The sequence below is a fragment of the Dipodomys merriami genome, unplaced genomic scaffold (assembly GCF_024711535.1).
Source record: "Dipodomys merriami isolate MVZ:Mamm:240054 unplaced genomic scaffold, mDipMer1.0.p SCAF_19, whole genome shotgun sequence".
Classification (NCBI taxonomy): Eukaryota; Metazoa; Chordata; class Mammalia; order Rodentia; family Heteromyidae; genus Dipodomys; species Dipodomys merriami.
In genome coordinates, this window is record NW_027203270.1 from 31,646,273 (window position 1) to 31,667,172 (window position 20,900).

A 20,900-nucleotide genomic window follows, 5' to 3' on the forward strand; every position below is an offset into this window, starting at 1 on the left:
GAGAATGCTGGCCACCTTGCCATGTCTTCCCAAACATCCTAACCCCAGCTTCCTCCAGCAGACTGCCTGTCCCCCACTCCCATCTATCCCTTTGCCCCCAGTCTTACCACAGTCCCATCCATCCCATCCTCCTGCCCGCCCCCCCTTCCCTGGGGCAGAGGAAACTCATCTCCAAGCACTTTTCAGCTTCTAAGCCTCCCAGTCTCAGGCTGCTGGGTGGTTGGTAAACAGCTTATTAAGGTGATTAACGCTGCAATTAAAGTTAGAAAAACAGAGACCAGGGTGCTGGCTGCAGGTTCCACTTGCTCCTCCCCCTGCCTTCTCCCCTTCCCCTCCAGTCCCCTCTGGGCTCAGTTGATGCAACTCCATGGACTTAGCCAATCAAAGCCTGAAAACTGGGCTGGGGGCTGGGCAGGGGTCTTTGCTTGGCTGTTGTCCACACGTCACTCACACAATCCCGCGTGTGCATAGTTGGAGAGTAAAATGAGGCTGAGCTGTACCAAAGGGTTAAAGAATGGAGGCTGACTGAGATGGGGTCTCTAAGATCTTCTAGCCAGGGATACTATCTTATCTTGGGATGAGCCTCAGGGAGAGAGTTAGAGACCCTGCTTTTCAGCTGCTTACTCCCTTCCCCCTCCACCCCGCCTCCTTCTAGGACTGGGAGTGTTCTTTGTCCTTCCTGAAGCTCAGGTGTCTGGGAGGCTATTGGCTTGTCTGAGGGTCTGGAACTTCCTGACCACAGCCTTTCTGCAAACCCAACATCCAAGACGATCCAGGGACGCTCTGGACTCCTCCTCAGCCTAGCCCTGGCCTAGTTGTTTTCAGTCTGTCTCTCCAGCCTGGTTTTTCTCTGGCCCACGGAGTGAAAGTCATTGCAGGTCAGGCCCCAGAGAGTTTGGTTCTCAGAACCCAACTTTGCTTGCCCGGCTTCTCTCTTCTTTCAAAAAATTCAAAGGTTCCCCTTCCCATGAAGCAATTCAGGGCTTCCTTCCCACCAGCCACTGGCTCCTGTCCTTCCCTCTGGAGTCTGTCTGGTCCTCCCTGGACTCTGTCAGCTCTGTGTAGTGGGAGCCTCTCCTGGCTGGGCTTGCTTCTAACCCTAGCACAGGCTGTCCCTGGGCTTTGGACATCAGTGCCTGGCATACAGAAGGGGCTCAGTAAATACAGGCTGACTTGTTCTTTTTTCAGTGCACCCAGAGATGGATCAATGCATGTGACAAGGGCAGCCAGGGGCTGGGTTCAAATTGGCAGTGTGGAGTGGCTGGATTGTCAGCAGCTACATCAAGGAACTTAATCTTTTACCAAGTGCTAAGTACCTTGTTAAGCATTGTACTAGGGTTATTGAATTTTATTCAGATTAACCGTACTGGGCAGATAGCATTGCCCCTACATTAAAGAGGAGGAAACTGCTTAGAAAGGTTAAGTGACTTGCCCAAGGTCATACAGCTAGTAAAGTGGTGGAGGCAGGATTCAAATCCAGCTCAGCTGACTCTTGCGTGCACATTCCTGACTGTAGCATTAAGCTTCTCTTAGGACTTGCCCAGAGGAAGGAGGCTGATCCCTCCCCCTTCCATTCCCCTCCCAGGAGAAGAGTTAGCCACTCAGTAGGCAGAGCTGCAGTACTACCAGCTCTTCCACACTTTGTCCAAGGCATCTTAGTTAACACATGAAGAACATCCAGAAAAAGAGCCCATTCTCCATGCAGACCTGGGTTCAAATCCCAGCACTGCCATGTATGTATATGTATATGACCTTGGCAGAGACTTAACTTTTTTTTTTTTCCCTCAGGGTGGAGTGGGATGGGTACTGGGGCTTGAACTCAGGGCCTTCTACTCTCTCTTAGCTTTTTGTCTGCCTATGCTGGCTTTAACATGCAATTCTCAGATCTCAGCCTTCCAAATAGCTAGGATTACAGGTATGAGCCACCAGCGCCCAGCTAGACCAAAGTTCTTTTTTTTTGGGGGGGGGGAGTCTGGTCGTGGGGCCTAAACTCTGGGCCTGGGCACTGTCCCTCAGCTCTTCAGCTCAAGGCTAGCGCTCTACCACTTGAGCCACAGTGCCACTTCCAGCTTTTTTCTTTTTTCTTATATGGTGCTGAGGAATCGAACCCAGGGCCTCATGCATGCAAGGCAAGCGCTCTACCACTGAGCCACCTTCCCAGCCCCCCAAAGTTCTTTAAGAGCCTTCCTACCTTCCTCCATTTCTTCCTTCTCCTCCCTTTCTTTCTCTTTCTTTCTTTCTTTCTTTCTTTCTTTCTTTCTTTCTTTCTTTCTTTTTCTTTCTTTCTTTCTTTCTTTCTTTCTTTCTTTCTTTCTTTCTTTCTTTCTTTCTTTCTTTCCTTTCTTTTTCTTCCTTCCTTCCTTCCCTCTCTCCCTCCCTCCTTCCTTCCTTCTTTCATTCTTCCTTTCTTCCTTTCTCCCTTCCTCCTTTCTTTTCTTTCTTTGTCTTTTCTTTTTTTCTTTTTCTTTTTTGGTGTTGGGGATTGAATCCAGGGCATCGTGCATGCTAAATGCACACTCATCTTGCTCATCTGAAAAAATGGTTACCACTAACTTGCCAAGCTTCTAAGACTTAAAGAGCAGTGACCCTTAGGGCAGGCTGGGATTCCCTAATTGCCCCTGCTCTTCTCTAATAATTGTTAGGAATCAGTGGATAGAGTCAAGACCTACTGGTGCCCATACTTACAGTCCTAGCCAGTGGGGAGGCTAATATCCGAGGTTCTCAGTTCAAAGCTAGCCCAGGCAGACAAACCTGTGAAACTCTTATCTCCAATTAACCAGCAAAAAAGGTGGAAGTGGAGCTGTGATTCAAGTAGTAGAGTACCAGCCTTAAGTGAAAAAACAAGAGAGCATGTGTGCAAGGCTCTGACTTTAAGCCCCAATACCTGCAAGGAAGGAGAACGAGGAGGAGGAGGAGGAGGAGGAGGAGGAGGAGGAGGAGGAGGAGGAGGAGGAGGAAGAGGAGGAGGAGGAGGAGGAGGAGGAGGAGGAGGGGGGAGGAGGAGAAGAAGAGGAGGAGGGGGAGGGGGAGGAAGAAGAAGAAGAAGAAGAAGAAGAAGAAGAAGAAGAAGAAGAAGAAGAAGAAGAAGAAGAAGAAGAAGAAGAAGAAGAAGAGGAGGAGGAGGAGGAGGAGGAGGAGGAGGAGGAGGAGGAGGAGGAGGAGGAGGAGGAGGAGGAGGAGGAGGAGGAGGAGGAGGAGGAGGAGGAAGATGAAGATGAAGAAAAGAGGAGGAGGAGGAGGACAGGAGCTGGAGGAGGGGGAGAAGGAGAAAGTGGAGGAAGCAGCTGACAGAAGTTAGGCTCAGAAGATCCCCTTCCCCCATTTCATGATGCTAGGTCCCCACCAAAGTCCCTGCCCCCTCAGGGACCCTGACCAGGACCAGTCAAGAGGGTGCAGGTGACCTGGCTGGGCTGAAGGTGAGGAGAGGAGGAAGGGGAGGTCAGGGGTGGGGCCGACCCCTGCAGGAGGTCACTTGGGCAGTTAATCCTGCCTGACCGAGCCAGGAGGAGCTGGGAGGAATTAGGGAGCTTACAACACCCTTTCATCCCGTGGCCGCCGCCTGCCCGCCCAGCCTCCCTTCTTCCTTCCTCCCTCTGCCCTTTTTTCCCTCTCCCTCCCTTTGCTGGCAGCCCAGCCCTAATAAAATGCAGTGTCTCCAGTGAGTCTGCCCGGCTGCCGCCTCGCTGCTCCTGCCGGCACGCAGCCCTCAAACCAAACTGCTCAGCTCAGCCCCGCCTGGCAGCTGCCAACTTAACCCCTGCCAGCCCACGCCCGCTGGCGTCCGTGGGCTGAAGGCTCCTCCCTTGTGCCTCCTAGGCATGGGGGAGGCCAGGGCTTGCTTCTGAGGAGGAGAGAGAGAGGAAGTGGGGAGCCCCAGTTCTGGAGTTCTACTGGGAAAGCCTGACTTCTGAGCAGCTGTAACTAGCAACCTAGTCCCCTCAGTGAGCCTGAGACTGGCTCCTTCCTCCTGCTTTCTCGTTTTTTATTCCATCAGTCTCTCACAAGATCCCCAGAGGCCAACCTGGTGGGGACTGTTGGCCCCATTTGACAGATGAGGATACTTAAGGGCCTTTCTGGGAGGCTCCAGGCTGAGCTGGGTCACAGTGGCTACTGGTGATGGTGCTAATTTTCTGAACAAGGCTTTTTCCATTACAGGGAGCTGCCTCTGCCTCCCCCGGTGGGTGTGCGCATGTGCGGTATGCATGTGTCTGGGGCTGGGGTGACTGAGTGTGTTTGTGCCTTTGTGTGTGAGGGGGTCTAGATCTCTCATATTGCGGTGGCTTTGGCTTTCTTACATCTGTGTGGTGTGATGCTCAAGTGTCTCAGGTGCGTGGTGTTGTGTGTCTGCAGGGGATGGTCCATTTGCCTCAAGTGCGATGTGTATATATGTGACTGGGGAGAAATGTCACTGTGTCTGGGTATGCGTGTGTACCACAGAGGTACCTAGAAAAAGAGAGAAAGAGGGAGAGGGGAAGGGGAAGAGGTTGTGCATGCACTCATGATATCCACTCTGTGTCAAGATGTAGGTGGGGTTCACTACCTCCCCCCTTGCCACCCCCATTCTCCCACCTCTAGCTCTTCTTCATGCAGTTATGCTCTGGAGCTGGAAGAGGAGGATGGCAGCAGCTTCAGCCCAGTCAATGTCAGCATCTAGAAAGTTCTGAATCAAGTTCTCCAAGAATGCAAGCCCTCCGCTGGCTTCCCTGGTTGGGCCTGGACGCCAGTGGCTTTGGGAACAGTGACTGTGTTCCTCTTCACCCTCACGCAAGCTGGGAGGGACAGATGGAGGGTGAGGGGCTGGGAGTGTCTGTCTAGGCGTGGAGGCAGGGGTTTACACACTCATGTGCAAGCATGCCTGTGTGTGAGCGCAAGATCAAAGAGCAGCCCGGAGGTGAGCTGGCAGGAGTGTTGGTGGCGGTAGGGACAGGACAGCAGTGGGGGGCAGTTGGCTGACAGGGAATGCCAAGCCATGAAACACAGTGGAGTCAGGGAGGCTGGGAGCCTCCCACCCAGACCCGCCCATGGGAGCAGCCATCTAACCCCAACCCCATCGTGGGGTAACCTAGGATCTCTGCAGAGTCCTCTCAGGAGACTTCAAGGTCCCTTATCACCAAACAACTTACCCAAGGCCCAAGTTCCCCCATCCAACCACCAAGAGCTGCCTGCCACCAACCAACCTCTAGTTCAAAGAGCGCAGTGGGTATTTATTTTCTTTTTTATTAACATTATATATAAAGGGTCCAATAAGAAAGCAGAAATGAGAAGGCTGGGGGGTTGGGGGGGGGCTGGCTTCACTGCTGTCCCCCTGGGGTGGGCCTTAAAGACTCACTGAAAGTTTCTCCTTGCTTCTGCACCTCTCAGGAAACCCAAATCCAGCCAGAGCCCAGATCCCTCTTTCAGCTCAACACACAGGGAGATCCATCCAGAAGAAATAGGGTCACATAAATAGGAAACCACAGTAAGGAGGAGACTGTTTCTCTGTTGCTCTTTAAAAAAAAAAAAAAGCATACTATATATATAACTACTTTTTTTTTTTTTACCTCTTCTTTTCCTCAATGTTTCACCACATGAGGAATAGAGAGAACTTAGCTTTGGGGGGCAGGGGGGGGAGAGACGCCTGGGCCAGGGAGGGGCATTGACATCAGCCTTCCAGGTGGCCAGCCCTTCCCACTAAAGCACTGAGTTCTAGTTCTTCGCCCCCCTTTTTTTTCTCCCAAGCACCTCACCTCCATTCTTCAGCAGAGTGGGAACAACCTGTTTCCAAGACTACCAGAAAGGAGGGTATCTGGAGGGGCTTATCTTGCCTGATACGTCTCCTTGGAGAGCTGAGGTTTGGTGCCCCAAATTGCCAATTTACTGGAGGAAAGGAAGAGAGGAGGGGAGCCAGGGGCACAATGATCTGCCTCCAAGGTTGGGAGGGGAGGGGTTGTCCTATCTGTCAACAATGCCCTTTGTTTTTCCTATTTTTCAACAGCTTTTAAAACCAAAGTTGGGGCTGGGAATGTGGCCTAGTGGTACAGTGCTCGCCTAGCATGCATGAAAGCCCTGGGTTCGATTCCTTAGTACCACAGAAACAGAAAAAGCTGGAAGTGGTGCTGTGGCTCAATTGGTAGAGTGCTAGCCTTGAGCAAAAGAAGCTCAGGGACAGTGCCCAGGCCCTGAGTTCCAGCCCTAGGACTGGCAAAAAAACAAAAACAAAAACAAACAAAACCAAAGTTGTGCAAAGTCCTATACACGGAGAAGAAAGAGGTCCTTAGGAAAATAAGTGAGAGACCCCCCCCTCCCAACAGGGTGGGGAGGGGCCAAGAGGAGATGGCTCCTTTAATTCTTCCTTGAAATCCCAGGTGTTAATAGGTTCCCTCACACTTGGGGATTTTCTTTGGCTTGACCCTCAAGTCTTAAATGAGGGCTAGATGAGCAGAACCGGGTGCTAGGTCAGGTCCCTACCCTGAGTGTCAATCTCGGTCACGATATCCACTGTCTTTTTGGCAGAAAAAGCTACTCAGGTTTGGGGAGGCCCCAGGTAGCTTAGAGGGAACTGGGTCTGGCAGGCCATAGGATCCACGGATGCCTGGCTCCCTAGCCCAGGCTGGACCTGCAAGCATTCCCAATCTCCTCATCCCCAAGGTCTCCAGTCTGGGGAATGGGTCCTACTACCGATGAAAAAGCTGGTAGGTCACGAGCCATTCAAAGCCAATCCAGGCTCCTGGAGCAAAAGGGTCCATTGTCCTCACCAGGGTGGAACACCTTGACATCTGGATTGGATGGTGTCCCCTGCTCTGAGCAGGGGCAGGGAGGTTCAGGGGACATCCTTGGTCCATGCAAATTTCATCTGTTAGCTCTTGGGTCCCTGGAGGAAGGGGCAAGGAATGGGGAAAGGCGGAGGGGCCCTTTCCCCTGTGCTCCTCCATGATTCCTGAGTGTCGCTAGGGCAGGGCACCTTCTGCCTGGTCCTGGGGTCCTTCGTGGGGGTACAGGCCAAGTGGGTGCTCAGTACACAGCCCCAGGGTTGGGCGGGGGCCCAGGGGAGGCATGGTGCAGGGTGGCTGGCTGCGGTGGCTGTTGCTGTAAGTGGGGTCCACTCAGGTTCTGTGCGTGGTACCAGGAGTTGGTGGGGTCATCCAGGTAGCTGGGAGAGGCACTGTAGGGGAGCGGCGGGGGCAGCTGGCTGCGGGCAGGCGCCTGTGTGGAGTGGGAAGAGGTATCCCAGAGGGCTGGGGACGGTGGAGAGTTGCAGGCCATGGAGTCACTGTTGTTGGGGCTATGTTCCAGGGGCACCTCCCCGTTCTTGTACAGCTTCTTGAACTTGGAGCGGCGATTCTGGAACCAGATTTTCACCTGGACCAGAGAAGAAAGGAAAGGAGTTAGTCTTTCAAGGAGCCAAAAGAAAAACCACCGAGAATCCAGCCCACAGAAGGCAAGGCCAGTGTCCAATATCACATAAAGAAAGCAGGGTGGGGGGCTCACTCCCAGGCTAGCATCTTTCTGGCCTTAGTGACAGAGAAAACTATCCAGGAGCCTTAGAATGGCTGTGGCCCAGGGTCTCCCTTCACTTACTAAGTGTGACCTTGACAAGGCGCTTCACCTCTCTGGTGTCACTTTCCATTCATCTGCAAACCGGGGACAGTGGCAGCACTGTTACCCCACCTCAAAGGGTCATTATGAGGCTCAAAAGAGTTCGGACATATGGAAAGAACTGCCTGGTACACAGTAAACACTTAATAAAAAGCAAGACATGGATAGTCTGTGACATTTCATTCACATGAGATGCCCATAAACAGAAGGGTACAGACACTCACAGCCAAACACCCACCCACACACAGGCACTTCCATACTCAGTAATGTACCCACTCACAGCCTCCCGAGACACTGTAAGGCTACACGCATACACAGATACACCCAGATAAGCACTCTACAACACCAGCACCCACATGCATACACTCTTGGGCTTACATTGGGTAATGGGGTGGGGGGGTGTGTGCAGAGGTGACCTGGGGACTCAGGAGCAGGTGAGCCATGATTCCCCCAAATTTCCCTTGGGGTATCTCCCCCTCCTCCTGCTGCTCTCCACCCCATGACTGGTACAAACAATGAATCAGCTCCTCACCAGGTGACCCAGATTCCCAGAGGACCAGGCCCCACGCAGCCAGCCACAACCAAGGCCCGCCTGTCAACACCTGTACCCAGCCAGGCACCCAGCATACCTCCCCAGATCAGTGACAGGTTGGGGGAGGGGGGCTAGGGACAGGCAGAGGGTGTGGGGTTCACTCGCATTTTGGACTCTTTTGGTTGAGAACCTCTCCTCTTAATTCGGCAAAGGACCATTAGGGTGCCAAGCAGGAATGTGGTACTTTGATATAAGTGTGCATTTTTTGTGCATACACTCACTGGTTTGGTGCACAATCATCGGTTCTGGCTCTCCACCTTTTTGTTGTTCTGAGGGGGCTCAAACTCAGAACCTGGCTGACTACCACTTGAGCCACAGCTCCACTTCCAGCTTGTTTGCTTTTCTTTCTTTCCTTCTTTCTTTCTTTCTTTCCTTCCTTCCTTCCTTCCTTCTTCCTTTTTTGTGGTTAACTGGAGGCTTTCCTCCCTGGGCTGGCTTCTAACCTCAATCCTCAGATCTCAGCCTCCCAAGTAACTAGGATGAATAGGTATGAGGCAGCTGGTACCCAATTCACACACACCTTTGTGAGTATTGCCTGGCATATCTGCAAACATAAAGGCTTGTACCTCTAGTTCACAGGCCTAGACTGGGGGAGAAACACAACAAGGACTGGTAGGACTTGAGTAGTTGGGCTTGGTCCTGGGGAAGCTGGGGACGCTGGGGCTGGAGGCCGCCCCTCCGTGTGACAGATACACAGTACCCCACAGTCACCCCTACGCACACTCGGACATGTACTAATAATGCAAACCTTTAGGAAAGTAAAGACCCGGGAGTCATTCATCCCTTTGGCAAATTAGTTTGCAGTAGCCTGCAAGGGCCTTTCAAAGGCCAGCCAGGATCGGCCGAGCCTAGGGAACCCGAGGATCCTCGCGCAGCGCCCCCCACCCGCGCCCCGTCCCCTGGCTCTCCCCCAGCCCCGCGCTCACCTGTGTCTGCGTGAGGCCCAGCTGCGCGGCCAGTTCTGCGCGCTCCGGCAGCGCCAGGTACTGGGCCTTCTGGAAGCGGCGCTGCAGGGCGGCCAGCTGGTAGCTGGAGTAGATCGTGCGCGGCTTGCGGACCTTCTTGGGTTTCCCGTTCACCATGCGCACCTCGGCTTCCGGCTCCTCCTTTACCGACACTGCGGGGAATGCACCCGGCGGGGAGGTCGGTGGGGGGTGGGGGGCGGCTCAGCCTCCGCCTGCGACCCATCGCGCGCCCTCCACCCTCCCCGATCGGCGACGCCGCTCCCGGAGGCCCGCCGCCCGGCACCGACATCTCCCCGCGGGCGCTCTTTCGCCGCCCGCGCCCGCCCCGGGAAGGAACTGCAGCCACCGAGCCGGCCCGGCGGCCGCCCACGACGACGCGGCGCTCCCAGCTCCGCGCCCCGGCCTCGGAGCGCCGGCCCCCGGCGCCAGCAACCGCCCGGGCGAGGACGGCGCGCGGCTTCGCTCAGCACGCACTCCCGCCTCGCCGCCCGGCCTCCGGCCGCCCGCCCGCCGACGGCTCCCGCGCCCTGCCCGCTGTTCCCAGCCTCGCTTCGCGTCGGGATTTTAGAACAGCTGCGGTGAAACAGATCCTGCCCTTCCTTTCTTCCCTCCCGCCTTCCTTTCTTCCTTCTTTCCTGCCTTCCCTTCCTTCCTTTTTTCTTCCTTTCCTCCTTCATTCTTTCCTGCTCTCTTCCTTCTTTCCTTTTCTCTCTTCTTTCCTTCTTTTTCTTACTTTCTTCCCTCTTCCTTTCTTCTGTCCTTTCTCTCGCTCCGTCTGTCCACACTTGGCTTGCTGTCCTCACCTTTCCTTTTCCAGCTTCTCTGCTTCCCCGGGCTTCCCGACCCCAAGGCGAGTCCTCCACGTGCCCCTCGCCACTCCGATCTCTCTAGTCCCCGTCCAGAGGAAAGGGGCGCCTCGGCTTCCAGTCGCCACGGCCCCTCCCCTGCCCCCCTCCGCCTTTCGCGACCCCCTGGCCACCAGCTGAAGTGCCCGGAAAATCACCTCCACGAGGAGAGAGCCCGCGGCCAGCCGGCGCCCGCTCCCCGCGCCCCAGCTCATCCCAGACGGCGGCGCCCAGCGCGCTCCGCGCCCCGCACGGCAAGGTCGCCGGTCCCCACCTGGAGGTCACCCAGCCCACCTCCTGCAACGTCCAGGCCGTAGGGTTTCTTGTCGTCGAGGCTTGCCTAGATCTCGGCTTGCCTTTCCCCACCTTTCTGTCCCTGGAGCCCTTCCGGTGTCTCGCCCCCTCTCCGCGACCCCGGGCTCCTCACCTGGGTCCTGGGCGGGCAGAGGCTGCTCGCGGTAGGCTCCGTACTGCCGGTAGGAGGCTCCATAGGTGCTATATTCCGACTTGGGCGAGTAAGCGCCGGTGCCCGCGAGCCCGTTGAGATTGAACTGGTGGTGGTAGGTGTAGGGGTTCACGGTCTGGCCGTAGGGCTGGCCCGAGTAGTAGTCGTGCTGGGGAGCGCTGTAGTAGCCCAGGTCGGTGACCGAAGACTCGGGCAGGGTGGGAGAGTCCTTGGAGCCCGCATGGCAGCTGAGGGAGCTGGAGATGTCGGTGAGGATGCTGCTGAGCTTGCGATCGAAGGAGCCGCTCATGCTGGCGGGCGCCGCGCCTCCCCCGGGCTGGCCTCCGCCGAGGAGCGCCGGAGCGGACTGGAGCGCCGGGGAGGCGGAGGAGATCAGACGGGGTGTGGGTGTCCCGAGGGCGAGGGGGAGGGTCCCGCCGCGTCTCCAGGGAGGGGGTGGTCGAGGGGCGCCTTAGACCCTAAGCCAGCCGTCGGGCGATCGCTGCGCGCCTCTCTCCGCGTCCCAAGCCACAGCCAAATGCTGCCAGCTCCGCCCGGCCAGCCGGTTATAGACTCAATGTTGGAGTCGCAGAGGGAGGCTCCTGCGCGCTGATTGGCTGCAAGTCTTGCCTTCGAGGCAAAACATGCTCGGCTCCCTCTCTTGCTCTCTCGCTCCCCCTTTCTTTGTTGTTACCCAAAACGCAGGCTCAGGCACACACACACACACACACACACACACACACACACACACACACACCTTCAAAAGGCTTAATCTGGGCTGGAGCATAGGAGGGAGAGCACATGTGTGTGTGTGTGTGTGTGTGTGTGTGTGTGTGTGTGTGTGTGTGTGTGTGTGTTTTGAGGTGGTTGGTTCTGAAGAGCCCCAAAGTCTGTCAATGTGCTGTGACTGGGAGTGGGTGGGCTTAGGAGCTATGGGTGGTAGGAAGGGAATTTGCCCAATGGGTGTTTCTGGAAGGAGGTGTGGTGGTGGTGGTGTGTGATGTATGTTTGTATATTATAAAAATGACAACCCCCCCAAAAAAAGTGATAAAGACTCAGAGTCCATGAAACTATTTTAATTGCTCTTAAAATCAGAAGAAATGAAAAAGAATGTCTACGTTGATACATTGTTTGTGTGGCAATGCAGTCAGCAAGTGTAATTTTCAAACGCTTTCAAAGGAAGGAGCCCACCAAGCAAAAGCACCTTGGGCCTACTGAAGCCTCAAAAGAGCCACCAGAGGATCCTGCTGGGTGAGACAGGGCCGTAGGGAGGAGGGGGTGATACCAGTTGTCTCCAAAACGATGTGGGTGCCACTTCAGAGGGGTGGGGGGCTGAATGGAGGCTGGGTAGAACACTGGCAGACTCTCCAACTGGGTGCCTCAGTAGGTCTGCAGACAGATTTCAGGGCAGGATGGGCCAGCACTCAGGTGTGTGGGCATTTTTAAGGGTGAGGCGCATCTGATGGGGCTAATTGGTGTGTGAGCATTTCACATGCCCACAGCACACAAAGATGTAGGTGAATAGGAGGGTGCAAGTGTGTGGCAGGGGAGGTGTGTAAGGATGTGGGAACTCGGATGGCAGGGGAGGTGTGTAAGGATGTGGGAACTCTGAGGGCTGTTGGGAATTCACCATGCATCCTGGTGTGTATGTGCACTTGTGAATAGATCTCTTGGGACCTTCCCCATGCCCTATGTGGTAGCCATGATGCACCACTGAACTCTTTCCTGCCACAAGGGCTCTGATAAAGACAGTCCCCACAGATTCTAGTCTGGCCTGGCCCATATAAAACCTAGTTCCTAGATGAGTTTAGCTGCTTGGGGGGTACCTCACCCATTTCTCCATCCCCCACCCAACTTCTTTAGAGAAGGGGGAGTCTTCTCCTAGTCTTATTTCCTAGACCACCCCCTCCCCTTTCCAGTTCACTTCCTGTCCCCTAGACCTGACTAGTCTGGCCAAACTATGTGGAGGACACACAGTGCCAGCTTGCCACCTAGTGGTCACTGCTAGGCCTTGCAGCCCCGTGAACCTGAGTGAAACCATCCTGAGGGGGTGGGAGGTGGGAAGAGGGGTATCTTAGGATGGAGTGTGCAGGGGAGGTATGAGGGGGGCTCTGTGCCCCCTTTCAAAGTCAGGCCTGGAGGCAGGCTACTGGGTCTGAAATGACTTTGAGAAGTGTAGTTGGTGGAGACAGAGGGCCGCGGTCTGAGCTCAGGGGCCAGCAGTGGGTGCTGCCTGGCCCGGGCCGAGGCCGCCGCGTGGGAAAGGTGGGGGCGGGGGCGGACCAGGGGAGCGCTATCTGTCTGTCTATCTGCGCGTCCCCCCAGCGCCGATCGCCCGCCGCTGCGAGCCAGTGTCGGGGCGAGTTGCCACCCGCTCTGGATGCGCTGTGTTCTGCTGCCAAGAGGGCGCCCCGGGGAGCCCGCGGCGTTGGGGGCAGGAAGGGCACTGGGCGGCAGGCTGCCCTCCCGGGATGCGAGTGGGGGCGGCAGGTAGGCACCCCCTAAACTCCCTACACCCAGGGAATGGCGTCGGGCAAGCCCTGTCCCAAGGGTTCATTTATTCATTCACCAACAGAGAGCAAAAACGTCAGGTGATTCAAAGAAACCCAGCCTCCCTCCTCACCTCACCCCGACCCGACCCTGACTACTGCGTGAGCTCAGAAATCCTGGTGGTGGTGGAGGATTATTTTAGAATATTCTCGAATCTGGAGATTGTAAGAGTTCTAGAAGTGGACTGAAATTGCAATGAGCGTAACCAAGCCGATTCAGTGGCAATATGAGGTCCTCCATTGCCTGGCACGCCATGGACAGCCTAACCTGTCCAGTTCAGATACCTAGAGCCATGCTCAGTGGGTGTTTGTTGGCTGACTAACTGAGACTCCCTAACAGGGGCTGAATGGCCTTGGTGCTTCTCTAGTGTGGCTGGGGCTGAGGCGTGCCTGGTGGGAGGGGGCATGGGCAGGCACAAGGCCCCAGGGGCCAGCGGAAGGGGCAGCTTCAACCAGGGAAGCTTCCCCCAAAGGCTGTCAGACCAGCAGGAATGGAGACACCACCGGCTGGGAGGGAGAGGAACCTGAACGATGCAGTGGGACCAGTGCCACCCACTGGACCTCACCTGGCCCAGCAAGATGAGCAAGTGTCAGCGGCCTGGACTCCTTGCCCCTGGTGGAGGGGTGAAGCAGGGCAGTTCCTGACAGGCTCTGGGAGGAGGGGCAGTGCTGGCTCATGTCCAGCTTGAAGTCCATTGCCCACTCTGCCTCTGGCACCCCAGAGAGCTGCTTGTTGAAGCAAGCTGTTTCCTGAAGCACAGCTACCATGCCTGCTGGACATGGTTCCATCTCAGAAAGGGGATGGAACCTAAGATGTATAGGCAGCCCTGGCTTTCTATCTTGCCTGGGGAGCTGGCGCCATCTAGTGGTCTTAGTAAGGAGTTGGTGTCCAGCTCCACCCGAGAGAGCTGAAATGGAAAGGGCCAAGGAGCCCTGTCAACATTAAAGATTAAGTTATTTATTTATGTCAGTTGTGAGGCCTGAACTCTGGGCCTGGGCGCTGCCCCTCAGCTCTTCAGCTTGCTAGCGCTCTACCACTTGAGCCACAGCGCCACTTCTGGCTTTTTTCTGTTTATATGGTTCTGAGGATTGAACCCAGGGCCTCATGCATGCAAGGCAAGCACTCTACCACTGAGTCACCTTCCCAACCCCTAAAGATTCATTTTAACACTACTTTTCACCATTCTTCATCCTCTACCTCCCCCCTATGCCCATCCATCTTTGTCCAGTCCTTCTCCTGAGGGTCTCATTTGTAAACCAGAAAGTGGGTTGCTTGATGGTCTCTGAAGTCCCTTCCAGCTCTCCTTTTTCTTGCTGTGAAGTTCTAAGACTCTGTCTCTTAGGAGTGATGATCCTCCTCCTCACCCAGTCCTTCCAGCACCTGCAGGCTATACATCCTTCCAGAGTCCCTCATCCATGTGGCGTCTCTTTGGAGCCTCTGTAGTCATGCCCATTGCTGGGTATAAGATGATCTGTGGAGGATATGCCTCTCTGTGGAGCCCAGCAGAGAACATGGATATATGAGCAACCAGATCCACTAGCATGTCGTGAGTGCTGGGCTGGGAGTAGGTCATGCTACTGTGACAGCCCAGGAGACAGGAACCCTTCATGGAAACAATGGAAAATCAAGGGATGAGGAGAAGGGAGGGATCTCAGTTGCTGGGAGAGGACACTCAAAGGCTCATGAGACTGCCTGGAACATGCCAGAAGGCAACATAATATACAGAGTCAGGGAACCAGGATTCAGCCCTGGAAGTCCAGAGCAAGAGAAGGAATTTGGTTTTTTTTTGATGTCCATTCTGAGGTTTTTGAACTGAAGGCCTAGATACTGTCCCTGAACTTTTTTTCCCTCAAGGCTAGTGTTCTACCACTTGAACCACAGCTTCACTTCAGGATTTTAAAAAAATCATTTATTGGAAAGATAAGACTGTCCCAGACTTTCCTGCTTGGGCTGGCTTTGAACAGCAATCTTCAAATCTCAGCCTCAGGCTGGGCACCGGTAGCTCATGCCTGTAATCTCGACTACTCAAGAGGCAGATATCTGAGAATCATGGTTCAAAGCCAGCCCAGACAGGGAAGTCTCTAATTAACCACTCGAAAACTGGAAGTGGCACTGTGGCTCAAAATGATAGAGCTCTAGCCTTGAGCAAAAATTGCTTAGGGACAGCAAGTAGGCCCTGAGTTCAAGCCCCATGACCGACCAAAAAAGAAAAGCTTTACTATATTTTCTAAATATTTTATAATGAATTAATGTAGTAATTATAGAAAAATGCTATTTTTAAAATGATAGGTATTTTTTAAAACATACCTCATAATTTCAAGGAGACTAAGTCTAAAGGAAGCACTGTTTTTTATTTGCTTGTGTAAATTCCTTTTAACTAAGTCCTCTTATTTACTTCATTTTCATTCATTTTTTTCTTTTTTGAGCTTGCCATTAAACCTGAATGAAGTGTGCTTTACTGGTTTTCAAGCTATGACTCTTCCATCAGCTGGAGCTGGTTCTTTATGTACTTTGGCAGCCTTTACTTTTATTTTTTAATTTTTATTATAAAGCAGATGTACAGAGGGGTTCTAGTTACATAAGTTAGGTAAAGAGTATATTTCTGCCAGGCACTAGAGGCTTATGCCTGTAATCCTAGCTACTCAGGAGGCTGAGATCTGAGGATCATGCTTCAAAGCCAGCCGGGGCAAGAAAAGTCTGTGAGACTCTTATCTCTAAGAAAATACTCAGAAAAAGCTGGAAGTGGTGCTGTGGCTCAAGTGGTAGAGCACTAGCCTTGAGCAAAAGATGCTCAGAATAGCCCCCAGGCCCAGAATTCAAGCCCCAGGATGGGCAAAATTGGAAAATAAAAAAAGAATGCATTTCTTTTGAGGCACGGTCACCCCTTTCCTTGCCTGCTTCCGGTTTTCCCCAGAGGCACCCACAACTTGTATAGTTCATTTTCAACATGGTGGCCCATGAGTACTGCTGCCGCCTTTGTTCACCCTTTGTCTCTCCATTTCTGCGCCTTCCCTTACACTCCTAAAGACATATCAATGATCAAATAGAACAAAAATAAAAGAAAACAAAAACAGCAAGCAGCCTTTATTTCAGCTTTAACTTTCATGATTTCTTCAGCTGTCAGGTCTCGCTTTTTCAGAAGCAACCCTTGGGGTCGTTTGCCGTCTTTGTCGCTGTAATCCTTACTTTCATCTGGGATCTGAGGCTGGAATCTGAGTGGTCTCAGATGGGCCCTTCCTTGTAGCCCACCTGCTCCTTGAAGTGGGACAGGAACACAGGATACTTGATTCTGCTTGACAGTATATACTCTTTTTGTTTTCACATCCTCTTCCTTATACTTGTCACCATCCTCCTCTTCTTCCTCTTTTTGCAGTGCTGGGGATAGAGCCCAAGGCATTGTGCATGCTCTGCACTAGCTCTACTACTGAGTGACATGCCCCAACCTTTAGTCAGGCTTTTGTGTGTGTCTATGCCGGTCCTGGAGCTTGAACTCAGGATTTATGCACTGTCCTTGAGCTCCACTTCTGGCTTTGATGACTAATTGGAGATGAGTCTTATGGAGCCTGTGGCTGGTGGCTCACACTTGTAATCCTTGCCGTTCAGGAGGCTGAGATCTGAGGATTATGCTTCAAAGCCAACCTGGGCAGGAAAGTCCATGAGACTCTTATCTCCTGACTTACAAGTTTTGATATAAGAGAAACAAAGAGAGAATACATAGAAGACACCATAATCACCAAGAATCCTGGCCTGGAAGATTGGAGTGATGTGGCCACAAGCCAAAGAATACTGGCAGCCAGCAAAAGTGGAAGAGGCAAGGGACAGATTCTCCCAGAGAGCTTTTCCAGAGGGAGTATGGACCTGCCAGTACCTTGGTTTTGGCTCAGCAAAACTGGCTTCAGATATTGACTCCCTGATGGTGAGAGAACAAAATTCTGTTGTCTTAAGTCATCAATCTAAGAGTTTAGTGATGGCCACAGGAAAGCTATACAAAGTCCCTTGCACATTCTAGATTTTCAGAGCTGCAAAGGACCCCAGCATGGTCAGATATTTATGTTCTATTGACAGAGTAGATCCAGGACTTGCAAACTTGCATCTGTCCCAAAAATAGCTAGGGAGGCTAGAAGATAAGAATCTTGGAAGCAGGGTACTCATGCCTATAATCCTAGCTACTCAGGAGGCTAAGATATGAGGGATCATGGTTTGAAGCCAGCCCAGGTAGGAAAGTCTGCTGTGAGATTCTTTTCTCCAATTAATCACCCAAAAAGACTGGAAGAGGAGCTGTGGCTCAAGTGGTAGAGAGCAAGCCTTGAGCAAAAATGCTCAAGGATAACACCCAGGCCCTGAGTTCAAGTTCCAGGACCAACCAACACACACACACACACACACACACACACACACACACGGACACACACACGGACACAGACACACACACAGACACACACACACACAGACAGACACACAGACACAGACACAGACACAGACACAGACACAGACACAGACACACAGACACACACACACACACACACACACACACACACAGGATTCTTGGAGCAGGAATAGACAGAGCTTTAGTGGTCTCCCAGGTTTTAGGTGTAGATGGGAGGGAGGGAGAGCTTTTAGGAAGCTAGTGGGATCTTCAACCCTGAGGGAAAATTAGGGTGATGTTGGTGAGTGCCATGGCAGAAGTCAGTAGATTTGGGTGCTTTGCCAGAAGACAAGATAATAAAAGTTGTATAGATCCAGAAGAAAGAAATACAATTCCACTGGGCACTGGTGGCTCACGCCTGTAATCCTAGCTACCTAGGAGGCTGCGATCTGAGGATCGTGGTTCAAAGCCAGCCCGGGCAGGAAAGTCTGTGAGACTCATATCTCCAATAAACCACCAGAAAAACCGGAAGTAGCACTGTGGCTCAAGTGGTAGAATGCTTGCCTTGAGCTGAAGAGCTGAGGGACAGTGCCCAGGCCCAGAGTTCAAGACCCAGGACTGACTAACTAAAAAAAAAATACACTTCCTTTATTCTCTAGTGACATAAAAAATACCACTGAACAAACAAAATCTTTGTGAAAGAAACAAATGTATCTGAATGTTAGTGGCTCATGACTCATGGAGGCTGAGATCTGTTCAAAGCCAGCCCAGGCAAGAAAGTCTGTGAGACTCTTATCTCCAATTAGCCACCAGAAAAACTGGAAGTAACACTGTGGCTTAAGTGGTAGAATGCTTGTCTTGAGCTAAAGAGCTGAGGGACAGAACCCAGGCCCAGAGTTCAAGATCCATGTCCGACAAAAAAAAAAAAAAAGAAAGAAAGAAAAAAAAAAACAAAAAACAGAAGTGGTGCTGTGGCTCAAAGTGGTAGAGCGCTATCCTTGAGTGAAAAAGCTCAAGGCCCTAAATTCAAGCCCTAGGACTGACAAAAAAAGGAAGGAAGGAAGGAAGCAAGCAAGCAAGCAAGCAATCAGTGTAAATAAAATGCTACTCACTTTCCAAAATTATACTCTGAAAAAGACAAAATTAAAGCCAGTTCAGTTTCAAAAAAAAAAGATGGTGATTCAGGCAGAATATGGGATTCTCATATATGAAAGTATTTTGTTAATTGTGTAAGATTCCCAGAATTATGCATTTGTCAAAATCCATAGAACTGAGAAGTACAGGGTAAACTCTAAAAGTCATGGGCTTTAACCAGGTGTCAGTGGTTCACATCTGTAATCCTAGCTACTCAGGAGGCTGAGATCTAAGGATTATGGTTTGACGCCAGCCCCAGCAGGAAAGTCTATGAGACTCTTTATCTCCAGTTAAGCACCAAAAAGCCAGAAGTGGAGCTGTGGCTCAAGTGGTAGAGCACCAGCCTGAGCAAAATAGCTCAAGGACAGTGCCTAGGCCAGACCCTGAGTTCAAGCCCCAGGACTAGCACAAAAAAAATCATGGACTTTAGCAATTACATATCTATTTGGGGAAATCAGTTGTAACAAATTTATTATACAAAAACAAACTATTAGCAATAGGGGAAGCTGTGTGTGCAGGGAGAAGAAAGGACAAGAAAACTCTCAATGCCTGATATAGTTAATTTTCTTAAAAACTGAAAACTGTTGGAAAAAATAATCTTACACACTCTCTTTTTTGTCAATCATGGGGCTTGACTCGAGGCCTGGGTGCTGTCTCTGAGCTCTTTTGGAGATATAAGTCTTGTGGTGGAAGGGTAGGAAAGTCCATGAGACACTTACCACCAATTAACTACCAGAAAATGGGAAGTGGAATTGTGGCTCAAAATGGTAGACTGCTAGCCGTGAGTGAAAAAGCTCAGGGACAGTGCCCAGGTCCTGAGTTCAAGCCCCATAACCAAAATAAATAAAGTTCTATGCCAGAGGACAGACAGAGATTGTATGAAGACACAGTGTCGGTATTCTGCTCAGACATTTCATCTGTTTAGTTGGCTCTACTATTGATTAGTCCTGATTGCCTCTTTTCCTACTATTTGTTTAACTAGCTTCGGAAATTAGAGAATCAAATGATACACAATAATTCCAAATAATACTGACTTTCATACTTTTATAATAAAGTAACCGAACATCTAACTAATTGGTGATATTACTACGCTTTGTCTTGAGTGACCTTGTGCATATAGGCTTCCTAAAAAGCCAGTCAACTGCAGCTGAAGAAACTCCCTGCCTTCTGCAAGCTGGGACCAGGTAGATCCTGCGGGGCTCAGACGATGTCCCCAGGTCTAGCTGGCTGTGTCCTCAGTCTCCTCTTCTGCAAATCTCCCATGTTTCCCTTCCAGCAATCCTGGTGGTAAAAACACTTTCCCAAACAGGGTCTTGGGGTAGAGCCTTACTGGATGCCTTTGGGTCACACATCGGTACCTGAACCACAAGGTGTCTCCAAAAGGGGGTGTCTGAGACCTAATCCTGCTGATCCCCAGTTGAGGATCATTCCCTCCACGCCACGTTCAGAGCAGAGAAGTTCCCTAAAAGCAAGCGAGAAAACAGATGCCAGAGGCAAGAGCATCCACAACTGGCCATTACCCCTTGGCATGGAGCCAAAGTGCTTTCCGCTAAATCATTTTGGGCTAAATCCCTGGAGCCAAACATACATGCATCCATTTGATCACTTACCGTATTACACTGAAATGGTGCTTTGACATTGACGGGTCTCTCAAGGACAGGGACCACGTCTGCTTCCTATCTGTCCTCGCCACCCTGCGCATAGGCCTGTCCCTGGGACCCTGTGTGTGCCTTTGTCCTCAGCTCTCCTTCCAGGCATACATCCCTGCACCATCTCTCCACTCCTGATGGAGTAGGGCTCCCTCACAGCTCTGACTTAGACCTCTCCCCCAAGTTCTGAGCCATGTGGTATACTGTCTTTTGGAGAGGGACTCTGTAATAGGAAGCATAAACTCCAACTATGGGAACTGTCTTCTTCCCCTAATTGATCTGCTCTGTAATGGGACTTCGGGTTCTCTTTTTTTTCTGGTTGGTCATAGGGCACTGTCCCTGAACTCTTTGCTCAAGGCTAGCACTCCACCATTTTGAGTCACAGTGCTGCTTCCCATTCTCTGGTGGTTCATTGGAGATAAGAGTCTCATGGACTTACCTGCTCAGGCTGGTTTTGAACCATAAGCCTCAGATCTCAGCCTCCTAAGTAGCTAGGATAACATGCACAAGCCATCCGCACCCAGCTCAATTGACTGACTTTTATCACCAGCATCAGGCAGCCCATCCCGAGATGTTTTTGAACCAGCAGCCCAAACATCTTTCAAGTCTCCATCCTCCCCAGCCCCTACTTTGCCCCACCCCAGGTGTTAGCCCTTTTCATCTGGTGAGGCACAAACATGCGGTACCAAGCCTGCTTCGAGCTGTGTGTTTTGCTCTATAGTAGCAAAGATTATCTCCCAAATTCACGGCTAAGGGTGGTAGGGCTTAGCTTAAGCCAT

General features: G+C 52.1%; 1 protein-coding gene across 1 annotated transcript; it reads right to left on the reverse strand.

Moving 5' to 3' along the window:
• Window positions 1-5,551: 5,551 nt before the first annotated feature.
• On the reverse strand, window positions 5,552-10,732 carry Dlx3 (distal-less homeobox 3). Its single transcript, XM_070026873.1, has 3 exons — window positions 10,405-10,732; window positions 9,094-9,284; window positions 5,552-7,338 (listed from the first exon to the last, which is right to left on the reverse strand). The coding sequence occupies exons 1-3, from the start codon at window positions 10,730-10,732 to the stop codon at window positions 6,991-6,993; spliced, it is 867 nt and encodes a 288-aa protein (XP_069882974.1). The 3' UTR covers window positions 5,552-6,990.
• Between the last annotated feature and the right edge of the window lie 10,168 nt (window positions 10,733-20,900).